General features: G+C 31.6%; 1 protein-coding gene across 1 annotated transcript in view; it reads right to left on the bottom strand.

The window, feature by feature from the left end:
• Positions 1–24,068: 24,068 nt before the first annotated feature.
• Positions 24,069–26,389, bottom strand: part of LOC143071549 (uncharacterized) — a 32,513-nt gene continuing 30,192 nt past the window's right edge. The window contains exons 4-5 of the mRNA XM_076245916.1: positions 25,961–26,125; positions 24,069–24,538 (exon numbers count right to left, since the gene is read on the bottom strand). Of these exons, the coding sequence (XP_076102031.1) occupies positions 24,222–24,538; positions 25,961–26,125 (482 nt within the window). The 3' untranslated portion in view covers positions 24,069–24,221. The remainder of the gene's footprint in view (positions 24,539–25,960; positions 26,126–26,389) is intronic.

Here is a 26,389-nt window from a genome sequence, read left to right as displayed (position 1 = left end):
TCTATATCATTTTCTTTGCAAAGCATACATTGATACGGTGTAAATTAATAAAACATTCACACGGAAATCACAAATTAATACCAAGAAATGTGAATGAAACAGGAAATTGGATTTGAAAAAATCGCTAAGATGACCGTAAATCATAATTAAAATATTTTCAAGAGGACCGTTAAGGTTATAAGCCAAATATAAATTTAAAAAAACAAACTATATCATTCGAAAAATGTTCCTCAAATTTGAAAATCAATGACGGTTATGTCGAAGAAAGGTGTCAAACGGAATTAAACAATGAACTTTATGAACAATTTACAAATATTGAAGCAAAACTAAAAGAGATAGGGAGATACGAAGACTTGATTTCCGTAAAGAAATCTTTATCTAATGGAATATTAACTGAAAAATATTGCTTTTCATTTGTTACTGGATGTCGGAAAGAGTTATTCCTTGTCAACAATATACTCTACAAGATATGTTATAGACACTCTGTCATTCTAGGTTACTATTAAGAAATTATTCAAGGGTAAAGGAATTTACTTTTTTAGAGGTTATAAAGCCCAAGGATATCAGCAATAAAATGATAGAAAATGTTTTTAAAATACTACGACCAAACTAGTGAAGGTGCGCCCCAGAAAAATAGATCCTTAAAATAGTCTTGTGCGAATAGCGTATTACAAGGGGGACCTTGTCAAATTGTATAAACAGAAATGTTATTCATATATCAAGACAACTTAATATTTTACTCTACTTCCTCTTGAACCAAACACATGGGTTCGATATTCATACGTTTAATTAATGGGTACTTTTCCTCAACTTTTCGTCGTATCGCTGTCAATCTGTATTGGAATTTTAACGTCGTTAACAATAAATTTTCACTGTTTACGAAAATATGCAATTTGTTATCATTTTCATGAACTCAAAATACGGCAAATAGTAATAAAGGAATTTATTAAACATATGTATATCCGCTAATTGAGCCCCAATTGAGACAAACTCAACAAAAAGCTATGAATTTAAGAACAGAAAATTTCTAGAATTGACGGTCATCCTTTACAAATTACGGTCATCTTTTAACCAATCATCGTCACCCTTGAAATGTTATGAATCTCTGATCCTGTTACGGTCATCTCAATTATGATTTACGGACTTTTAAGCATTTTTTTGAAATCCAATTTCCTTTTTCAAACACATTTCTCGGTAGTAATTTGTGATTTCCATGTGACTGTTTTATTAATTTACATCATACCAATGTATGTTTTGCAAAGAAAAGGATATAGATAAACTCATCATAGATACCAGGATAAAATTTTGTATTTACGCCAGATGTGCGTTTCGTCCACAGAAGACTCATCAGTGTTGCTCGAATCAAAAAAAGTTCAAAAGGCCAAAGAAAGTACGAAGTTGAAGAGCATTTAGGACCAACATTCCTAAGAGTTTTGCCAAGTACAGCTAAGGTAGTATATTCCTGAGTTAGAGAAACGCTCTGACAGACAATGCAGATACTGATCGAATTTTTCATCCGACATCTTCGGATTACCGTGAATCCAGTTACGGTCATCAGCTTTACCCCATTGAAAGAAAATGTTTAAACAGCTGATAAATTTGCTTATACGAGAAATGGTTGATGTTTTGAGGGATGACTGGGAAGAAAGAATATTTATAATCCAAAACTTCTGCCAACTTCATCTTAAATTTATCTTTCATATATGTTGGTGGATAGATATGCCTGTTTATTTACTAGAGACAACAATATACCTTAACTCTAAGATCTATGATAAGGGTTTCAATGAAATAGCACCAGTGTAGCATTTTAAGCATGTGCCTTTAAATAATTGTATAACACATTTTTTTCATTCAGAATTTTACTATAATCGTTCAGCTTCTAGTGGGCTGCCTCCTCCTTCCATACCCCCTGCTTACAATTCTGTCTACGATTCGAATAAACTTGTCTCAATCTCTTTTTATAAACTATTTTCCATTAACTCGTATAACGAGTAAGGGCAGTTTTTTACTAATACACACACAATTGGATTAGTGTGTTCTGAATATTTCACTAGAAAGTAATAAATGCCTTAAGATGACTGAAAACTGCATACACTTTTTCTTGATTTTAGACAAATTTGAGCAATTATTAAAAAAAAGTGATAACCTAATTTGAAATAGAAACAACATGAAAAATCGAAATGTCCTATGGCTGTAGCTTATTTTAGTAAACTATTCTGTTACCTGTTTTCGTATTTGTGTTACATGTAAATGTTCTTAATCGATGCTCAACAACTCAATTTTATGTACGTTTATTATCATTGAAAATTATCACACTTTACGTTAAAATGCCATTCTAATATGACGTTCTTCTTAAGCTTTGGGTACAAAGCCATGTTCTAATTCAAATAGAACATGGGCTGCACGTGATTGACGTCACAATTGAAATTGCAACGTCAGATGAATTTTGAACAACGCCAGAGATCAAAATGGACAGTTTTGTTGGTGTTACTCGCTAGTAAATTAAATAAAAACATTCTAAAAGTAAGTTTAAATGTTTCTGTTTCTTTTTATTGATAAACTGCTGATTTTCTATAACGTTTCTATAACGTTTTTGGTTCATGAAATCAAATGGCGACATTCCGAGCGTCTACTATAGGTTCGCTTCGAAGTGAAAAAGTTCAAATATTCCTATTAGAATCGAAATAATTCTATCCTGCCATGCTCTATGCTCATTTTAACATGGGTAGGCATTATCTTTGTAAACATTTAATACCTCGCTAACGCTCGGTATTGAGATATTAACAAATATAATGCCTACCCATGTTAAAATGAGTATAGAGCATGACAGGATAAAATTATTTCTTAAATACGAGATATCCTATGGTTGAGCGGGAGACTTTTTTTTAATTCACCCTCTATGTTTTGTTGATATTTTTCCAAATTTTAAAACAATACATTTTTAAAAATATTTAAAAATGAAAAAAAAAAAAATAAAAAAAATAACCATAAGTAGTATATAATCAATTTGGTTAGTACTAATTAGCTTATTTTATCTTTTAATATAAAAACATTCATAAACTATAATATATACAAAGAATACAATATCGACATAGACTAATCCATATATTTGAAAAAGAATAGAAAAAATTAGAAAATAAATCAATCATACATGTAAACCAACATATAACAGTATTAAGTCATAACATAGATGGTGATGTGGATAAGGTAAAGAAATGTAAGTGAAAACAAAGAAAACGAATTGTTCATATTACATATTATTATCATCCAATGATTTCAGAGCACATTTTGAATGAGTAATTTTTAAAAGCACAATATGAATTTACAGGCACAATTTTCTTCACAAGTAATTGCAATATTAATAAGGTGAAAACATTAATGTATACAAGTAAATAAAATCAATTGAAATATAAATATATTAAATTTGTAGTAAATAGTCTTTGCAACGAAGCACTAAAGTGTGAGTTACACTGCATATTCATTGCGGCAAAGCACAAAAAGTACACTTAATTCACATTAAAAATGAGCACTAACACTGTAATACACTGCACCTAATTGAACACACAACATAATACGAAGTCTCAATCAATGTGCAGGAGATAAGAAGCAGCATCACCATAATGAACTGGCATAAGTACATCGTTCATTAACCTTGATTTCAGTCTTTGAAGTATTTTCTCTTCTAGGAACACGTTTCCAACCGGCTCTTATATAAAAGAGGGATGAAAGATACCAGAGGGACAGTCAAACTCATAAATCGAAAATAAACTGACAACGCCATGGCTAAAAATGAAAAGGACAAACAGACAAACAATAGTACGCATGGCACAACATAGAAAACTAAAGAATAAACAACACGAACCCAACCAAAAAGTAGGAGTGATCTCAGGTGCTCCGGAAGGGAAAGCAGATCCTGCTCCACATGTGGCACGCGTCGTGTTGCGAATGAGATATCAAATCCGGTAAATAGTCTAAATCGGTAGGTCACATTAGTATTTATGATAGGGAAGGGGATTGTAGTTACGACGTAAGGAACATATCCGATATCATTTGTGAAACGGTTATTCCGTAATGGTCAACCAACTCGTGATGGCGTCCGTAAAATTACGAAGATGTGATTTCAACTTCACCATTTGGAACTCTTGATTTAATAGCTTCCTTGTGAGCAACAACCATCTATCAAGAAAATCATGATAGGAAATGCAAGCACGGGAATATCGTATCAATTGGGAGATATATACACCGTATGCAGGTGCTGCTGCGAGGTTGCTACTTAGAAATGGAAAGTTCACAATTGGAAAGCTGAAATCATCTCTTTTGTCGTAAAGTTTTGTTTTCAATCGACCCTCATTGTCAGTTTCTAGATGTAAGTCAAGATATGAGGCCGACTCAATTGTATCTGTTGTATCCTGTATATCTAGTTCAATGGGATATATGCATTCGACATAGTCACCACATTTTGAATTATTTAGTGAAAGAACATCATCTATATAGCGGATAATAGAGTTAAAGGATATTGCCAACTTCTTATCTTTCTTCCTAAGAAGTTTCTGTATGAAGTCAGCCTCATAATAATAAAGAAACAAGTCGGCAAGAAGAGGGGAACAATTCGTTCCCATTGGAATGCTGATAGTCTGTTGAAAAACACGTCCTCCGAACGTAACACATATGTTGTCAACCAAGAAATCAAGAATCTTGATAATGTCAGTTTCAGAGATTTTTGATTTGAATTAGACTGATCCTTTGCAAAGTAGGATGTTTCCCTTCCCAAGACAAGATATGTGTATCTTCGTTGACCATTCTTTTTTATGAAACAAAGCAATACCAACTCTTTCAATTTGTCTTTTAGTTTGGAATGTGGAATTCTTGTATAAAGTGTAGAAAAGTCAAATGTTTTAATACTATTACAAGATGGAAGAGAGTTAAATTGTATGTACTCTTGAAGATCTTTGGAATTTTGAAGTATCCGCATCTGATTCACGGCACCTCTAGAATAGGCAGTTTTCTTCTTCTTGTCTCAACAACTTAATTCCAATAATGACATTTTTAAATTCTTTGAGGATAAAGTCGAAAGGTAGGTTACTATTAAAAGTTCTAACTACCTTTTCTTTTAAATACTGTTTTTCTATACTTTTCCAGACTACTAAATGCTTAAACTACTTTTTCTTTTAAACAATTATTTTCACCAAGAAAATCAGTAATAGAAGCACTCATTTATAGCTTAAAATACTTTTTACATTTCATCAAACCAAAAGAAACAACATAATTTTACATAAATTTCATATAAATAATTATTTTTATTTAATTTCTACAAGTTTTACCTGTGACCTAATTTTACACTAATGACTAAACAACATATTTTGCAATAACAACACCTATTGTTTTTCCCTTAATCTACCATGTAGGAATAGCCAGAGAAGTAAAAGACAAAATTTAGTAACAGCCCGATAATTTGTTTATATGAGCTTAATGACGCAAGCTATTATAACGTCTAAAAGGTTCTTCAAATTTTTTTTTTTTCAAGATCGCAACATCATTTATATATTTTTATGGAAAATAGAGAAAGAAAAATATGAAATTCAATCAAAACAAAATTTACAAAAATGTGGTATTTCATATCGACTTTTTAGATCTATGGAATCTACTTTTTTGAAATATGAAAATCCAGTTATTGTATAAAGACATATGCTTTGTTAATATTTTACCAAATCTTAAAAAAAAACGTTTTTAAAAATATTTTAGTTACGAACTGAAATAGGCGGTTTACAGGTAAATATCAGGATGCAAATCTTTACTGTTGTTTTGCAATGATGTCAAATGTTTGAGAAAACATGAACACACCTAATATTATGTTACACATAGTAAGATTATCTTCATGAAAGACCCCAAACTTTCAACAGTCTTATTTTTTGGTTAAGAAGGACCCTACTTTTGTTTTTAAATACTCTTAGGTGTTTAGGAGTATAACTTTGTTTCAATTAAAAAAGAAGTTTATAATCAATGTTTTCAATAATTTTTTTTACTTATTTGTTCATTTTATAGCCAATAAAACATAAAAATTATAATCATCGATTATGGACATTTGAAGAGGTCAATACGTTATATATAGACCTGTTCAGATTATATTGATTTTAACAGATCCGTATAAAGTGTTATGGATTTTATTTATGCCGAAATAAATACTTTTCCGAAATATATGAATATCGTAAATCTACTTTCCCGGGGCCTCTTCTTCACAGAGTTATCGTACTACGATAAAATATCAAGATTTATGAGTCATTATGTTTATCAGCTTGGTTCCTATATTAGTAAACCTTTGAACAATTTAAGTTAAAAAAAAATGCAAAATTTACTATCGCAGTCAGTGGTTTTGGAACTTAAAGCTTTAACGTGATTTGTTAATCCAATATGATTGACGTAACTCTTAGTTTAGTATATATTTTTATGTTGTACATACTGTATATTTCTTTTACGAAGACGTCTTATGCTATAATGAACCAATATTAAAATCTGAAAATAATATAGAAAGTATTCAACAGACTTTTCAGATTTTCATTAGCGCATTTAGCAAGTGGGACACCCGCTAAGATTTATCCTGTATAAGACTTGGTTCACAGGTAAACAGTTTGGGCATGCATGTTAACAATTTTTGTCTTGTTGACAAAACTAGAAACTTGGCTTTTACTTGTTTTGTAATTTTTGTTGTTGTTATTTTTGGCTTCCTAATTGAAGAGCGGTTACATGGCACTTTATTTTTTTTTGTAATGCATAAACAAGATAGCACATGTAATAAAAATAAATAGAAGACGAAGACCACAAAGACAAAAGAATAAGGAAAACACATATGAAAAATACGTGAAAAATTTCACATGAGATTTACCTCAAACCAGCTTATACATGAAACTCACCTGAAATTTATCATGCGAATTTCACGTGAGTACTAGAAATTTATGTTTATGGCATTGTCAATTCGTGTTCGATCTATGAGTTTGATAATCCCTTTGGTATCTTTCGCCTCTATTTTTTAACGTCTAGAGAATGTGGTGCTTATCTGCATGTTTCATAACATGGCATGTGTTAATGTTCTGTGTCAATTTGAGACAGATGCAATTCAGAGAAAATTACAGACCGTGTGATATCTTCATTGGTATAGATATGGTCAATGTCATTTTAAATGGGCTGAAAGGGTATCTTCTCTCTATCTCTCTTGATTTTGAAAGACAGGACTTACATTGGTCTCCTGTCATGTGGTACATTCCCAGTGTTGATGCATATTTTTAAAATGCCTCTAAGGTTTGGAGCTATCTCTGGAATTTTTGGTCCTCAATGCTCTTCAACTTCGTTCTTTATTTGTCCTTTTTATCATTATATATAATAATTCGAGCGTCACTGATGAGTCTTTTGTAGACAGAACGCGCGTCTGGCGTTAGTATAAAATTTCAATCCTGGTATCTATGATGAGTTTATTTGCTACTTTTTAGTTTTAATCTTGGTCATATTTTTATCAGGTCCTGATGTTTTCTTTTGATAATTTTTTCTGAAGTATTTCAGTACTGAGTATTTTGTTGTGTAAGGTTCCCCTGAGAACGGGTTCATTCATGCTAAACAGACTTCATTACCAAGGATGTGCTCTTGAAAAAAGGTCCTACATAGTTAGGTGGAAGAACGGATGAAATCGACATAAGTTCTCTGTCACCATCACAAATAGGTTGAAACACGCGATGTGTCTGTATCTCAACTCTCTATCGACATGTTTCGCGGCCTGAGCTTTTATTTATTATAATATTCGTCTGTTATGTAATTGAACTGATTGTATCCTGAATGTGATTTCAACACGATAGGAAATTATACTGAAATGACTTTCTCGTTTTTTTGTTTTTTTTTTTGTTTTTTTTTTTTATATAGATTTGACCGTTGTTTTTCCCGTTTGAATGGTTTTACACTAGTAATTTTGGGGCTCTTTATAGCTTGTTGTTCGGTATGAGCCAAGGCTCCGTGTTGAAGGCCGTACATTGACCTATAATGGTTTACTTTTTTTTAAATTGTTATTTGGATGGAGGGTTGTCTCATTGACACTCACACCGCATCTTCCTATATCTATTTGCTGGTCTCGTTCATATAGGAATGTATGTTATTCCCTCAGTTTCAGTTCCTAAACTTGTATTGTCTACATTTTAATCGATTGTCGAGATCTAAACATCGGAAAAGTAGTCTTAGATAATAGATTTTTTAATTTCTAATAATTTTTATTGTAATTGTTGGCTTGATGCTGGCTGTCAGTAACTACTCAGATCCCAAACCTGTCCTTTCTGTCTTTTTGGGTTGTTTGGGTTTTTTTTATCAATCTAATGAATAAAGTCTTTCTCAACTAATTTCTATACTTTGCACTTAGGTTTTGCTGTTGTATCACTGTCCTATGTAAGAGAGAGGGTTTGGTGTCAGCAACATGCTTAAATCCGTCACGTTCTGTATGTATTTGTCCCATGTCACGAGCCGGTAATTTCGTGGTTGTAGTTTCTTGCTGTTTATTGGTTTAAATGAAGAGTGTATCCCAATCAAAGACTGCAGTAGTTTTTAAACGACAAAAAAATCATCTATCCAATAATAAATTCTAACATATTTCAGAAGTAACGGCGACATGCGTTATAGAAATCATTACATACTAGTTATACGGTTAAAATAGACAATTTCTACCGCTTATCTGACCTTTATAGTAGCCAGAACATTTTGACACTGCTTTCCAAGCTTTATGGTAATATGAACTTCCGTGTTCAGGATAGTGCGGATCCAGTTGGTAGCTTATACAGGTTTTTATTCATTGTGTTTTAGTTTTACGAGATTCGTTCTAGATAATTAATGGAGTGTTCGCATTTTACATCTTTCTTTCCTGTAACAAGTCAAGATATAGACTGCGTGTGGTGTTTGTCTTTGTTTGTCTTTGTGTTGTTTCCTGTTTTTTTCATCGAGTGTTGATGATTGATGTGGTCCGTTTTACTGCTGAGTATTTTTTATTGATCCCGTTAGCCTTTCTTTGTAAATAAAAAATGATACACATGAATCATAAATGTTCTTCCAATTATGATTAATCGAAGAGTTTACATACAGGACGCCGATATATGTAAAGACGACACTTTAATGGGTAAAGACAAAGAAAATAAAATCAATTATTTGTCTGTAGTTGGTATCCGAAGATAAATTGAGTGCGTGGTTACTTGATATTTAGATTTTTTTTATATTAGGAATTAACTGCAATGAAGACAACATTGTCGACGGTTAATGGTTCTTCTAGGAATGTGCCATACTATTTGTCCTTTTAAAAGATTATCAGATGGTAAACAACCCTCTCAATTTTGTCTTGATTTTTTCCCCTCATTTCTGTCTATCATGGTTACTCAGATATCAAAATGTTGTTCAACAATAACAGTCTCGTTAATTTTTTTACATACACAACATTAGCACTTTATCCGAGTTAAAACTTGCAAAAAAGCACCGAACTTCTTTCGACAACATCGTTTTATAAATATACACAAACATTTATTGTTTACTTTTAGCAAAACACTGCCATAATCTGTTCGATGTTGTCTGGTTATTTTAGTAATTTTAATAACAAAGTTGATAACCGTAAAATATTGCAAATATTACAAAATACTTCTATAAAAAATATTTTCCAAGTATTGTTAAATCGTTACAGTTACAGATAAGCCAATAACACTTGCATGCTATACAAGTAAAATCCTACGTCGTTTCAGTTGATGAACTGACTTTTTTTTAAGTATCTTTGCAATTCTCCTCTTAATACATTCTGGACACAGATGGTTGTAGTCCAAGCATACCATTAAGATAATTGGCGTTGCCAACATTACTACGCCAAAATACCCAAATGATGCAGCAGAAGGTCTGTCGTCACGTGCTGAGAGATTCTTCGTCTAATGGCGGATGATGTTTTTTTGTTGTCCACAGTCAAATTTCCTTTAAGTTCAATAAGTTCTTCTTTCATAATTTCTTTCAGCTCCGCTAAAGTTAGGTTAAGATCCTTTAGGTACCCCCATTTGTAAACTAAAAGAAGAGAAACATATTGAACGATATTTTTGATTAGAATGCCGATATATAGTTAGTTATTCGAAATGAAATTATAAAAAATATTTCTCATTTCCTTAGAAAATTGCTACCTTTACTGAATAACAAGTACGACATTTTAGAAGTTGAACATTTTCAGAATCAATCTCTTATTCATAAAACTTGTAGTTTGACGGATAGCTCTATAGCAATGATATCGATTAACCAGTCAGGATTCTACCTCGTCAAAATTATCTCCCCATTACGCCAGTTCATTTTCACAATCCATTGTAAGGATGACGCGCTGCCAATTTTGCTCTCGGAAACCGATAAATTTATCCACATTACACCATTACGATCCTTCTATGTCAGTTGTATTTAAAAAGACAAATGTATATACTAGCTAATGAGCATCAGTTAATGATCTTGTCTGCATTGATTCAACTTAAAACTATTGTCTGATCGGTTGTCAGGTGTAATTTTCGAAAATTCATAAACATTTAAAAAAATTCTAATTAAATATTTCGTGGAAGGGCAGACTAGATGTTTTTAGAGGTTGAAGACTATAAACCCTAGTTTTCACACACAAAACATTATAATTTTTCGAAGATATGCATTTTCATCAACCAACTTGAAAGACTTTCAGTAAAAAAAATAGCTATTCGAACACACCTACTCTGTTTTTGTGATTCATTAGATAGGTATTTCACTTCACCCATATATTTCATCTTTTAGCACTGTGATTTTTTTTATGTTATAAAGTCAACCTGTAGCTTTGATATATAAAAATGATAGAATCTGAAGCGAGACGATGTATGAAATATTCTTGGTTTGTACGATATCAAGACAAAATATTCAACTCAAACACGCCCTAACATAAAAAGGTGCACTCGATTTTCTCTTTTCGATACAATTGTTACCCATTTTTTGGAATTTGTTCTTGGGTCACATAATGGAAGGGCAGACACGAAAATTACTGAACTAATAGATTGATATGTTTCCCGTCCGTGGTAAAAAAAAATTTTAAATTGGAGGTTATGCATTTTCTTCATCCAACTTGAAAGATACCCATGTCGTCGACTTGATATCTAATTGTTCTGCTTAACTATGTACTAAATAAATTGAAAACTTATGCAAATGGTGTTTTTAAAATAAAACACTTCGTAATTGAGAAGAAAATTGTAATTTTATTTGTTTCTATTAACTTTTAAAATTTTTGTCACTATAGTAAACATTACAGTAAGCATTTATCGCCTTCTCTAACAAAGAGCTTCGATTCTTTTGTTCTATTTCAACCGGGTTTCCGACTGGATTAACAAAATGTAAAATATGCACATTTCGAAAATATTTTATTTCTGACCAGTGTGGCTTGAAATTGAAAAAAAAATATCAATATTCGGAAGTTACGAACACAAGCAAAAGTAAAATCACAAAACATATCCAGAAATCAACGCCACTTTGCTCATTTGAATATTATACTAATAAAATCGGATACGGGTCACGGAAATTATATTGAAATGATAGGATTTTTTGAAAAAATGTTTATTTTAACTTTAATTTAAGTGATAGACAGGTTGCCGGGACAGAAAATAAATATACACAACAATATACACCATTTAAACGAAACATAATGACTGTCGTTGCAAAAATCAAGGTTCCTGAGCTATTTTGAAAATCGAAGCGAGAGGCTTTTAACATTGCAGTATAAAATACAGGCTAAAATGGCTGAAACGTCAAATTTGCAAACTTCGTGTTAAAAATTGGCTAACAAGGTCATTAGAAAAACAAGTTGCCGGGGTGAAACTTGAAACTTGGATGTCAAAAGAATAAGCAAGTCCAAACCTTGTATGTGTAGTCGTTGAACTCAAGGTTCCAACGTAAAGTTAAAATACCAATATTTTAAGAAGAATAAACTCACGCGAACACGAAAAATTCACTTAATTCGCGTTCATTGTTTTGATTTTGAACGCCTGGCAACTTTACGGAAATATCAGAATGATTATAAACAAGGACTCTGTGACGGGCAACTTATAATATCCGTGTTTTAAAGATTTTAACGATTTCAAGCCAGTCTAGTTCAAACTATAATCACGTGGTACAATTCTCATTTACATATTATGAATATTGATTAGCAAAAGCACTACTAATTTCTGGTTATGACTCAGAGGAAAATTCAAAAATTTTGCTTTATACATTTTTAACACAAAACTACTCAACTGAAACATTATAAAACATGCCTGAACAAAATAAGCTGCCCCCGACTGCCTCGTTTAATAAAAAAATATCAAAATTTCCAAATTAACAACTCAATTGAAACATTATAAAACATGCCTGAACAAAATAAGCTGCCCACGACTGCCTCGTTTAATAAAAAAATATCAAAATTTCCCAATTAACAACTCAACTGAAACATTATAAAACATGCCTGAACAAAATAAGCTGCCCCCGACTGCCTCGTTTAATAAAAAAATATCAAAATTTCCCAATTAACAACTCAATTGAAACATTATAAAACATGCCTGAACAAAATAAGCTGCCCCGACTGCTTCGTTTAATAAAAAAAATATCAAAATTTCCCAATAAAACTTTTACCGGGACAAACGTGCAAACATACAAACTAATGCTTTAAAAATATCAATCTTTCATCTTTATTTGGATGTTTTGGGTAAATGTTTTTTTTCAAAGATTTTATTTTACTCGGAATTGTGATTTTTTGCTTATTCTAACAATTTCAACAACTATTGACCGTTTTCGTCTTTTGAAATTTACTTTTCATATAGATCACGACCTGGATATTCGATATCATTGAACAAGATATTAATTTCTCTAGGAATTGCAAATCCTTTTTGAAATATTTTTATTCTCTGTTCATTGCACATTCGATTTCAAAATGATACCAATCCAGCTTTGTTAAAGCTCAAGGCGTTATCAGATATTACCCTGTTGTTTTTTTACTTTGTATCTAAATTAGAATAACCGTATCACAAATGATATCGGATATGTTCCTTACGTCGTAACTACAATCCCCTTCCCTTTCCTGAATGTGACCTACCGAATTAGACTATTTACCGGATTTGTTATCACATAAGCAACACGACGGGTGCCGCATGTGGAGCAGGATCTGCTTACCCTTCCGGAGCACCTGAGATCACCCCTAGTTTTTGGTGGGGTTCGTGTTGTTTATTCTTTAGTTTTCTATGTTGTGTCATGTGTACTATTGTTTTTCTGTTTGTCTTTTTCATTTTTAGCCATGGCGTTGTCAGTTTGTTTTAGATTTATGGGTTTGACTGTCCCTTTGGTATCTTTCGTCCCTCTTTTAGAATAATAAAAATAAGATAGCTGTAAAGACAAGAAAAGCTTGAATACCAAATTAATCGATGCAGGTAATCAGGGTTAATTTTCAGTCATGTTTTTTCCGACGTAGTCGGTATAGTTTCGGTTTGTGCCCTTTGAACTTAAGGACGCTTAACTATTGCAACAGAATACGCATGTTAGAACATCATTTCTGTGATTGGACAAAATGCTGTCATGGTGGGTGATTTGGTTGTGTTTGAAAAAACCTCTCGTTAATTATATCGTGATGGAAAGCAAGTGAAAAAGTATAAATATTTGGACTAGATCTTACAAAGATTTATATTTTTATTTAAATGATTGTTTCTACAATAGCTCTTTGCATCCGTGACAGCTGTTTATTCGGGACAATTATATAATTTTTAATGTAAACTTTGTTGTACGAACGTACATGAATTTTAGAACGCACCTAAGCGGGGTTTTGGTGAATGTAAACAAAAAGATACGAGGACCGAGATTCTGAACACAAACAGAGAAAACGTTATTTAAATGGTATCTTTGTGCTTCTAAAGGTTATCGAAATGATAGTTTTAAACATATACTCAAATTTAAATACGTCGAATATCTTTTTTAAAGATAGTTCTTGTTTGGACATCTTTTTAATAATTATTTTTTTTAAAATAGCAACATATACTGACTGCTCTCAATTTGCATTTGTCTGTTAATATGAAAGATATAAGCAGAGGCTTTCTCATTAGGTCGAGCAACTTTGGTGTTTTCCTATGTTTACTGTGAGACTTTACAGCCATTATTTTTTTTTTAGAAAACTTGACAGTTTGTTAGCATTTCAATAAAACTTTTGGATTTCAATCATTTCTCTTTGAAATATATTATAAGATGAATAATGTTTGTTACATACCAGGACATTCGCGTAGATTACACCATTCCAACGTTGTATTTTTGCCTTCACAGAAAGATTCTCCATTTGTTGCAACAGGGTTATTACATTCTCTAACCTTCAATCTGGTGCCATTTCCACAAGAATGAGAGCAATGCCCTGCTGTTTGCCAACATCCCCAACTTCCTAAACATAAATTAGAAATGCATTGTAATTCAGGTATAATAACTTACTTTTTTATGCAAAAAATCACATTTGAAATGAAATGTCTTTATATAGAACTCAGAATTCAAAATTGAACTTGGAATCCAACATTTATCTCTACATAAGTAATGGTAGAGGAGATTTTAGAATCACAAATCCGTCCTTCTCTGCTTTGAAATTAATATCAAAACGACAATGAAAATATCTGTCTTCAGACTGGATACCTTAAATTCACAACATCCTTATTCGCTCGATCGTCAAGATGTTCGACTAACATTCTTGTAAAGTTCTGACCTTCATCTTTTCTACAGCAAATGCCAGACTTTAGAAATATTGGGATGAGTTGTTTTCAACCATCAGTGTCACTCAGACGTGGATTCTTGTAACATAAAAAAATAGTCAGATACACTTTTTTTTTTAGCAACAAAAAAATTCCCTTATGAAACATCGAACTGATTCAAAAAACAAACACAACAAAGGTGACAAAATGATCATTTTTGCTGAGGTTACTTGTTTAATTTTTCAACATCTTTTCCTGATTTATTGAAGTAAGTGAACAAGTAGGCAACAACATAAATACAGTCCGTTTCCAATGAAATGCCAATTGTCTGTCACACAAACACAATCAATAATTTGTTAAGAAATCAAACATCTTAAAAATGCCAGTACTAGTGAGGGTGAATTTTGTGCTTTTATCAGAGGATACTTTTTAAAGGGTGAACGATCCCTTTTCAAACTAGAGATATTTTTTTTACATTGAACTTTTTTTTGTCGAAAAAAGTAAGACTTATTTGCTCAATCTGTCTTAAAATTTAGAATGAAAAATAATAGTGCACTGGGTAGAAAAGAAAAATCTTTTTGCTATTGCAAGATAAAAGACACTTAGATGTACTGCACAAATCTGTTAGTATCCGAATGTGATTCCCATCGCTATTACATTAAGTAGCAACAAACACGTAGCTTGGCTTTGATTGCTAATACATTGATGTTGATAGTTTTCTTTAAGCTCGTAGCAGACCCAGCAATGTTCGTTGTTTGTATGAGTCATGAGATTTAGGTATCCAAAAAAGGGTAAAAGAACCTTCAGTCCATCTTCTCTTGTTTAAATACTACTTTGAGGCTATTTCGTGGCTGTCTGTTTTTATAGGTGGAGAAAGCCGGAGTGCCTGGAGAAAACCACCGACTTTCGATATGAAAGCTGACAATCCTTTTCAATTTAGATTGCAGTCCAATGCCTCTGCATTAGCGGGGTTCAAACTCACAACCTCAGTGCTGACTGGCTAGTTTTTACAGTAGAAGGACCACTTATACCACTTCGTCACCGAGGACCCTTATGCATGTTATGAAATGCAAATTTAAGTCACAACTGGTTAAGCAATGTTAAGGTATAAGAGATGATAGAACAGACTGTAGATCTTTTCAATTGAATACATTTAAGATGAAGGATGGCTTCAAGACTCTCTCTGACACATTTCTGAAAATGCCAATGGAAATGTCTGAAAACCTGTGACGGCCAATATCCGAGATAAAAGATATTTGTTTGTATAAGTTGAAATAATAATTTGTAACAGTGGCTTCATTATATAAGTTGGACAGAGAATGAAGTTAAGAAATTTTACAGTATGGTTCTCACTGTTAGTCAAGTCTGAAATTCTTGTAGTATTGTACACGGCAGTGTCCGGTTATTAATGCTTTTGAATCTAGTAGCACAATGATCTGAACATATTAAATCAAAGAAAAATTGGCATGGTCTGCATTGTAATATGATTATTTATTAACTGTTTTCAAAACTTCGAATTTAGGGTTCTCAATCAAAATCTCCAAATTGATTCGACCGTTTATGATGATTCTTTTACGTCAAACATACCGGTATCTAAAATAAATTTATTTGACTGATTCGCTTGACAGTTGAAGCATTTTTAAAGAAAATCGATCAATTTGGCGATGTTTTGGTTAATTATCATGGTTTGTATGGTCGGAATTTATTTATGAGTTTGTAATATCAATCCTAGCACTACTATTTCCTTAGTTTATTCCATTCATTGCATGTAAAAATAACAGATGTGTAGGAAAGCCTACAAAAAGTTTTTCATGTCGACCTAATTTCGATAAGCATAAATGATATTAAGTTTCATCGTACGGCTAAAGTTACCTGTCCTGTTCTGCGTTTTAATATTGTACAATTTTGAAGAACAATTGTCTAGTTGTCTAAATAAGTCTTTTCTTGGTTCTTCTAATAGTCTTTGTTGACTTGGGTGGGTAATTTTGAATGTGTAAAATATGATAAAAACCTAATAAATTCTTGTGTATCCCATTTTTCTTTAAATACGCGCGTACTCGATCAAGGCTTTCCCAAACATGCAAGAAAACCAATTATTTTATTCCTTTCATACTTGGACTTTGATTAAACAGTATTTATTAATGACAAATTACAACAATACAGCATTAAAGTATTACAATGTTACAAAATTTTCAAATATATATAATTTTTCAAAATGCAGCTTTGAAATATAATTTGAGAAAGTGACTTCAGTTTCACTATGATCTTTACAACTCTAAATCTTAGGAATAAAACTGATAAGCGTGAAATAGTTTATAAACATCTTCCATTTCTTCTTTTTTCCTATTTTTTTAGGGGGGGATTTCTGAGTTTTCCTTCAACTTTCAAGTCCGTCCGAGATTGGATTTACTTCTGCTTTATTTGTAAAGCTGCTCTTAAAATAATTTTATTAGATTTGAACTTCGAAAATATTTTGACCTCGAGTATCAAACATTAATTGCTGAAATTTACATTCTTACATACCAAATATATTTCATCTTAAGAGAAAATGTCACTATTCAAAGATAAAGAGTACATATCTTAAGACGACAAACATAATAACATGTCTTGTGTTGATTTCAAATAAATGTTTCAGTGCAGAGAATATTTTGTTGATGTAATGGCATTCTACAAAATTATAATATCTACGGATGAAAATATAAAAAAACAACCAAAAAATAATTATGGCCTATATATACAAATGTCTTCTATAAGGAAGCACAATACAAAGATCCAACTCCCAAGTTTTAAAATGCTGTAACTTTCTTAATAATGCTTAAAAATTTATAAAAGTGGTAGTTTTGGATAGCTAACAGATTATTCTTTCCAATTAATGCAATGTAAGTATTATGCAACAATTATGTAATCAATCATAATGCCACTTTCAAATGAAATTAGATTAAGCATAGGTATCCCTAGAGGGTTGATTGATTTTATTATATGTTGTTCATATGGCCATTATCTACAAAAGCATGTCTCAGATTTCAGATAGAATGTATAGAACAAATTTTACACCTAATTAAACATTATCTTCTTTTATGTGGTTAGGATGTTTACACTAATTAGAGATTTATGAGAGAATGTAATAACATAGAGACAATCTCAGACACCCTTTTGAAGCCCATGCTGTGTTGATTAAGATTTCGTTAAAGTTTTCTGTATAGTTAAAGAGATGATAGAGCTAAATTCTTTCAAGTGAACTAACCCAGATTTTGCCACGAATTACATAATAATTGATTACATAATGATTGCATAATGAAAATATTGCATTCATTTAAAAGATTAACTCTTTACCGTTGCTATAACCCAAATTCGGGTCATAAGCACTTTTTTGCGTAAAATTTGGATTCAAACCTTAAGTTCTTTGCCATTTGACTATCAACAGATTTCACCAAGGGCTTAAATGACACCTGTGAGTTTTCGCTACACGTTAAAATGGCAGTTATGTATTTTGGGGCTGATCTTTGTGGTTAAATAAAGCAATTAAAACAAATCAGCTAAAATTTAATAGAAAAAAACTTTAGAATTGTGTTAATCTCGAATCATGAAAATATTGTGTTTGGTTGTTATAAACCGCAAAAATCGGTCCGTTATGGATCTTTTTCTTTCAGGTTTGTGTTGAGCTTTATAAAATGAAGGTTCATTGAGTTATTATTTTTTATTAATTTCTACGAAACACGAATACAAACAGTGAACAGTGTCAACATGTCAGTAATTTTCAGCAACTATTTCTTAGATTTTCTGCCCATACCAGCAAAAACGTGCATATTGTGGTTCCAGAGGCCAAATAGTATAAATAAAATGCATTTCTAACTACTTACTTGTTTTTGAATTAAAATCATAATTACCCTCCCCCTTTCCCCCTTTCCCCCTCTCCCCTCCCTCCTGGTTTTACAGACCATCCCACATTGTGTGTTTTTTAAAGATGTAAAAAAAAACTAAAGTTTTTACGTCTTTCTGAATATCTTGTTATAATCTAATATTTGTATGTGAAAGGTCAACATAAAAATAAATATTACAAATAACATTGAAAATAATTATGAATTTAATCAATCTTGACCGTCTGGTCCCGTAGCTGAGGGGATGTATCTGAGGCTAGTAATCAAGCGATCCGGGTTCACATCCTGCAAGGATGAATGCACGGTTTAAAAAAAAAACCAATACCAAAATTAAATAACTTGATTTAACTTTAATTTAATTCTAATTTCAAATTAAAAATGCTTTTTTCCTTGTGACAAAGTTAATTGTCTGTTTTGTTTATAGTCGTTTATAGAATAATAGAGACATACATGTTAAGATAATCTATTACAAATCGATAACTATGGGATTCTGAAGCGGCAAGACTTTTGTTTTTCTGTCTTTTAAATGATTGTAGGGATTAGAGTGTGGATGCACTCCAGTTGCACAGTTTAGCTACGCTTTTTACCCAGAAAGCTCGAAAATAGCAATGTTGACCCAAATCACCAACATAGCATGTTTGGCTATAAACATTGCTGTTTCTCACATAAAAGACCATGCAGGGTTCTAACATTACCTATGTAAATTTTAAAATTGTTTGCATGCACATTGAACGACAAATTTATATGACGTTTCAAAAGATTTTCTGACGTCAGACACACTAATCAATGAATGTGTTTGTAGATAGATGTTTTTGTGTTCTGTTAAATTGTCCCTTTTAAAATTGTTATACGATGATGACTGACGTACCCATATTTTGACTATTTTATTTATTGTGTCTGTTTGGTTTACGCATCAATGTAAATATAACGGAATTTGACGAGACTGTCATCAAAGTGAGAGGGTGAGCGCTATAAAACCAGGTTTAGTCCACCATTTTCTACATTACCAAGTCAGGAATATGACAGTTCTTGTCCATTCGTTTTTGATGCGTTTTGTTATTTGATTTTGCCATGTGATTATGGACTTTCCGAATTGATTTTCCTCTAAGTTCAGTATTTTTGTGATCTTACTTTTTTCTTAGAGATGTTATTTCTAACATTTTATTTTAATGCTCTGTTGATACTATTTCCATAAATAAACTTCAAAAAAGGATATTTTGTATCGAAATTTTACAATTTCTGAGTTTTTTTGTTGTTGTCACGTGACATTGGACTGATTATCACGTGATCAAAGATGATATATTTTTTTACAAACCTGTCATTAACATTACTGAAAAACTATTTTCTATAAAAAAAGTCTTAGTTGATAAGTCTACTAACAGTAATAAGAAAGTCATGATTGATTGAAATTTGATCGTTGATAGTGCAATTGTTGCCGAATGGTAAAGAGTTAATCTTTTATCTTTATATATATAAAATTGAGAATGGAAATGGGGACTGTGCCAAAGAGACAACAACCCGACCATTGAAAAAAACAACAGCAGAAGGTCACCAACAGGTCTTCAATGTAGCGAGAAATTCCCGCACCCGGAGGCGCCATTCAGCTGGCCCCTAAACAAATATATACTAGTTCAGTGATAATGAACGCCATACTAATTTCCAAATTGTACACAAGAAACTAAAATTAAAATAATACAAGACTAACAAAGACCAGAAGCTCCTGACTTGGGACAGGCGCAAAAATGCGGCGGGGTTAAACATGTTTGTGAGATCTCAACCCTCCCCTTATATATCTTTTTATTATTTTCTATTCACTCATTAGAATTGAATGAAATAAAACATAGCATGAATGTTTCTTATAAGGTGTTGATCTAGATTTGTGTCTTTGATGGCGATCAATCATTCAAAATTGCCGCCAGCGGGGGACTGAGTTAAACATAGAACCGTATGGAAAAACATGCAAATGTTTTCTTTTAGAGAACCACTCAGTGACTCATTGGAATGAAATTAAACATGGCATGAATGTTCCTAAAATGTGTTTACTTCATAGCTAGCCAATAAATCATCTAAGATGGCTGCCATCGGGGAACTAATTTTAACAAAGGACCCTTTGTGAAATACATACAAAAGTATGCTTTTGAATAACCACTGAATGGAATGAAACCAAACATGGAATGCATGTTATTTATGAGGTGCTGACCAAATGTTGTTACTTTGGAGCAAATCCATCAACTAAGATCGCTCCTAACGGGGACCTAGTTTACCAAAGGACAATATGGAAATATATACAAATGTCGTCTTCTAGAAAACCGCTTAATGGATTTAAACCAACCATAGCATGAATGTTTCTTTCGAGGTTCAGACCATGTGTTTTACCATGCAGCTGATTTGTAATTCAAGATGATTGTAAGCAGGGGAAACATGTTTAACATAGGACCTTATTGACTTGAGTTATCATTGATTTGTTCACAATTATAAATTAACTGTTTACAAAACATAGAACTTTTGAAGTACTAAGGCTTTTCTACCTCAGGAATAGATTACCTTAGCTGTATTTGGCAACACTTTAAGGAATTTTTGGTCGTCAATGCTCTTCTACTTTATTTGGCCTTTTAAACATTTTATGATTCGAGCGTCATAATGAGTCTTTTGTAGACGGAACGCACGTCTGGCGTAAATATAAAATTTTAGTCCTGGTATCTATGATAATCTTTTGCATGAAATTATTGTTTTTATTCGAAAACTTCGACGCGTTTGAGAACACCCCATGATAAACAAAATTGAGATAGAGCCAAATTTCAAATTAATTTATAACCTTTTAAAACAAATTATAAATTATTGACTCCCAAATTAATAACAGAACGTGTCAAATGCAAAAACAAACATAAATTTCCAGTCAAATGATGGAAATTGAAGAAAAATTGATCGTTTCCTTAACATTGAACAACAAAACTTTAAAAAGAAAATCACATTTCTGTTATAACATTCAATTGTCTGTCACAATTTTAAAACACTCCTAAATTATGTTGGTACTTAAAAATATTGAACTATCGATCTATTGTAACATTTAAGGGAGACACGGAAAATGATGAAAAAAAATATATATAAGTTATGTTTAAACTAAAAATGTGTTCATAAAATTTAATAAAATCACATTTTGATATTTAGATGACACGCCATTTCGATAATTTATAATATCAAAGTGTTTGCTTTCATTTTTGTGTACTCGAATTTTCACACCTTACAGCTCCATAGACTTTTGAAAATGGCCGCTAGATTGTGACCGTTTTTCATCATGAACATAATCATACCATAATCCCAACAGTTCAACTTTATCGAAATCAATTCAGCAGTCAGTTGTTTTATTTTTTCGTTTATATTTGGACAATTGATTCTTGTTATAACGGCTTTCACGGCACAAATTGCATTATGAACACATAATCATGGCTTAATAATATAATAAAACACAATAGTCCAGTCAATCTAGCACTACCCTTGAATTGACAGTAACAGAAAATTTTTTAAGTTTTAATCTTTAGCATTATACTCCAAATATATACAGAAAAAATCCCAATAATGATAAAACCTAACTTGAGGAAAACTCAAAAATTTAATTTTAAATTCGTATGGAGATTTGCATTAATATTGTAGATAGCTCTGCTTAAAAGCTAGAAATATCAATAAAAATTGATACAAAATTATAACTTTGTCGCTTCTATTCAACAGAACGTATTTATATTTTAGCCGTCTTTAGAGTATAACAAACAACCCTGAAGGTGTTTTCATATCTTGTATTAAGCAACAACCTATATTTCATAATTCATTAGTTGATCATTTATTAGATCTTTTTCAGCATGTCAAGGTAAAGAATCTCAAATTGAATAAAACATTTTTTTTTTTGTTAAATGGTCACAAAGCCAAACATTTGCAATTTCTATATGAGAAATGTGCCAATTTTTTTTTTTTAAATACCCAAAACACTTCGGTTTTGTGCATTTAATGAGCAGAAGATTATATAATATAGTCAAATATTTAACATTTAAGAAAAGCAAGCAAAAGCTGAAAAAAATGACTCATTTTTGCAGAGTTATCTCCCTTTCCAATTTTAATTTCCATAAGAAATTAAAAATGCTGATTTTGAGTTTTCCTCAAGTTAGGTTTTATGGGACTCTTTTCTGTGTATCTTGACGCTAAATGCTATAGATAAGAACTTAATCATTTTCTGTTGCAATCAGTGTGATGTTCAAACTTTGGACGACAACGTTAAATTTATTAAAATCAGGTTTTATTTAATATCGATTCAGACGATGAATCATGACGAATTACTTTTTAACAATGCGTAAATGTTTCACGATCTGATCACAATGCTTGACCATCGTTAGTTATTATTTCAGTATCATAACTCTCGATAAACTGAATGACACCCATGTACACAGGCAAAATTTGCTCACTTTAATTTCACATGAATCTCACATGAAATTCACATAAAAAAAATGCAAAAAAATAATGTTTTTCATGATTTTAATTCAATTTAAAAATTTAGATGTTATTTGAATTACTCTGTTTGAAAATTCATATGAATTTCACATGAAAAAAAATATACTTGATTTCCATGTGAAATTCAAATGAGTTTCACATGAGTTTCACATGAGGTTCACATAAAACTCACAAAAATCGTTTAACGAGAGTTTCATGTATAAGGTCGTTTGAGGTGAAATTTATGTGAATTTCACGTGAGATTCACATGAATTTAAATTCACTTGAAATTGATGTGAGTGAAATGCCCGTCTATGTCATTTTTGCCTATTCTACTTAGTTTCCTGTAACAAGTAAGGCTATCGACTGCCTGTGTTGTTTGTCTTTGTGCTGTTCCATCTTTTTTGCATCAAGTGTTGATGATTGATGTGGTCTGCTGTATTGCTGAATATTTTGATCCGTTAGCCTTTCTATAGATATAAAAATTGATATCCTACTTGTTCTTCCAATTATTATCTAAACATAGACATATAGGACGTCGATATATGGAAAGATGGCACTTTAATGGCTCAAGACAAGGAAAGTAATACCATTAAATATTTAGCTGCAGTGGGAATTCCGAAGATAAATTTAGTGCGTGGTTACTTGATATTTAGATTTTTTTCATATAAGGAATTAACTGCAATAAAGATAACATTGTCGACGGTTAATGGTTCTTCAAGGAATGTGCCATACTATTCGTCATTTTAAAAAATCAAAGATACTCTCAGATGGTGAACAATCCTCTCAATTTTGTCTTGAATTCTTTTTTTTTAATTTTGTCTATAATGGTTACTCAGGTATCAAATTGTTGTTCGGCAATTACAACATTACATTACATACACAACCCTTACATGTTATCTGATCAAACTACTTTCGGCAACTTCGTTTTATAAATATACGCACAAATTTAGTGTTTACTTTTAGAAAAACACTGCCATAATCTGTTGATGTTGTTTAGTAGTTTTAATAAAAAAGTTCATAAGTGTAAAATATTACAAATATTACAAAATAATACTTTAACTTTTTTCAAGTATTGATAAATCGTTACAGTTATAGATAAGTCAAACACACATTTGCATGCTCTACTTGTTAATCCCTACGTCGTTTCAGTTGATGAACTGAATTTTTTAAACATTCTTGCAATTCTCCTCTTTATACATTCTGGACACAGATGGTTGTAGTCTAAGCATACCATTAAGACCATGGGCGTTGCCAACATCACTACACCAAAATACCCAAATGATGCCGCAGAAGGTCTGTCGTCACGTGCTGAGATTCTTCGTCTGATGGCGGATGATGTGTTTTTGTTGTCAACAGTCAAATTTCCTTTAAGTTCAATAAGTTCTTCTTTCATAATTTCTTTCAGCTCCGCTACAGATAGGTTAAGATCCTTCAGGTACCCCCATTTGTAAACTAGAAGAAAGGAAACATAATGAACGATATTTATGTTTAGAATGCCGATATATAGTTAGTCATTCTAAATGGAATTATAAAAATAAATGTGGGTTTTCTCATTGTCTTAGAAAATTGCTACCTTAACTGAATAACAATTACGACATTTTACGAGTTAAACATTTCCAGAATCAATCTCTTATTTATAAAATTGGTTGTTTGACGGATATCTCAATAGCAATAATATCGATAAACAAAATGTAAAATATGCACATTTCGAAAATATTGTTCAGTGTTGCTTGAATTTGAAACAAATATCGAACTTCGGAAGTTACGAAGACATGCACACAGTAGAATCACCGTGGAAAATTCAAAAAGGAAAGTTCCTAATCAAATGGAAAAATAAAAACTACTAATTTAATCGATCGTTCTAAAAAAAATTATGTTACGTCATTTGATTAGATATCACCTTTGATTCATAATATAACCTCGATATCTTACAAACACGTAGATCATTTGCATTTCAAATTTCTTGGTGAAATAGAAGTTTTTAATGATCTTGACTGGATATACAGCCCTTGCACGGTCGGCTAAATTTCTTGGATAAACCCATCGTATCAATATTTGGCATAACCTTTCGGAACTATTGGTTTAATCTTCTTTCACTTTGTACTTTATTTATTTTTTTTTACATTTGAACCTGTTTTTGTATTTTGTATTTAAATACATCTATTCTGTTGTTGTGACTTATTTGAGAGGTGTTTCACTTGACTTTTGTAGTAATGAATTATTTTTTTATTTTGATTTTTCAATGCTATTTTATCAACATATAGGGGTAATTCATAGATTAGTAGAATTTGAAGCAAGATGGTGTATCAAATAGTTTTGCTTTATACAATTTCAACACAAAACAACTCAACTGAAACAATATAAAACATTCCTGAACATAACTTTTATTTTCTGTTTATTGCATATTCAGTTTCAAAATGATACCAATACAGCTTTGTGTATACTTAATTTGTTAAATCTCAAGGCGTTATCAGATATTACTCATATGATTTTCTCTGTTGTTTTTCTACTTTGTATTTAAATTAGAATAATTAAAAAAAAAATAGCTGTAAAGACAAGAAAAGCTTGAATACAACATTAATCGATGCAGGTAATCATGGTGAATGTTCAGTAATTTTACTAAAGACACCTTTTCCACTATTTGTTTTTAATAACAAGGAGCATATACAGTCTGCTCTCAATTTGCTAAAGTCTGTTAGTTGAAAGGTCCAAGCAGAGGGTTTCCCATTTTGTCGATTAACTTTGGTCTATTCGTGTGTTAAATGTGATTCTTTACAGCCATGAATGTTTAGAAAACTTGACATTAAGTTAATATTTCATAATACTTTGTTAACTTTTAAAGATATTATACGATAAATAATATTTGTTACATACCAGGACATTCGCGTAAATAACACCATTCCAACGTTGTATTTTTGCCATCACAAAAAGACTCATCATTTGTTGGAACAGGATTATTGCATTCTCTAACCTTCAATCTGGTGCCGTTTCCACAAGAATGAGAGCAATGCCCTGCTGTTTGCCAACATCCCCAACTTCCTTAACATAAATTTAAAATGCATTGTAATTCAGGTATAATAAATGACTTTTTTTATGCAAAAAATGTTTTGAAATGTCTTTATATAGAACTCAGAATTCAAAATTGAACTTGGAAGCCAACATTTATCTCTACATAAGTAATGGAAGAGGAGATTCTAGAATCACAAATCCGTCCTTCTCTGCTTTGAAGTTGATATCAAAACGACAATGAAAATCTCTGTCTTCAGACTGGATACCTTAAATTTACAAACATCCTTATTCGCT

Source organism: Mytilus galloprovincialis, chromosome 4 (assembly GCF_965363235.1).
Source record: "Mytilus galloprovincialis chromosome 4, xbMytGall1.hap1.1, whole genome shotgun sequence".
NCBI lineage: Eukaryota > Metazoa > Mollusca > Bivalvia > Mytilida > Mytilidae > Mytilus > Mytilus galloprovincialis.
This window is presented reverse-complemented; position numbering and strand designations above follow the sequence as displayed.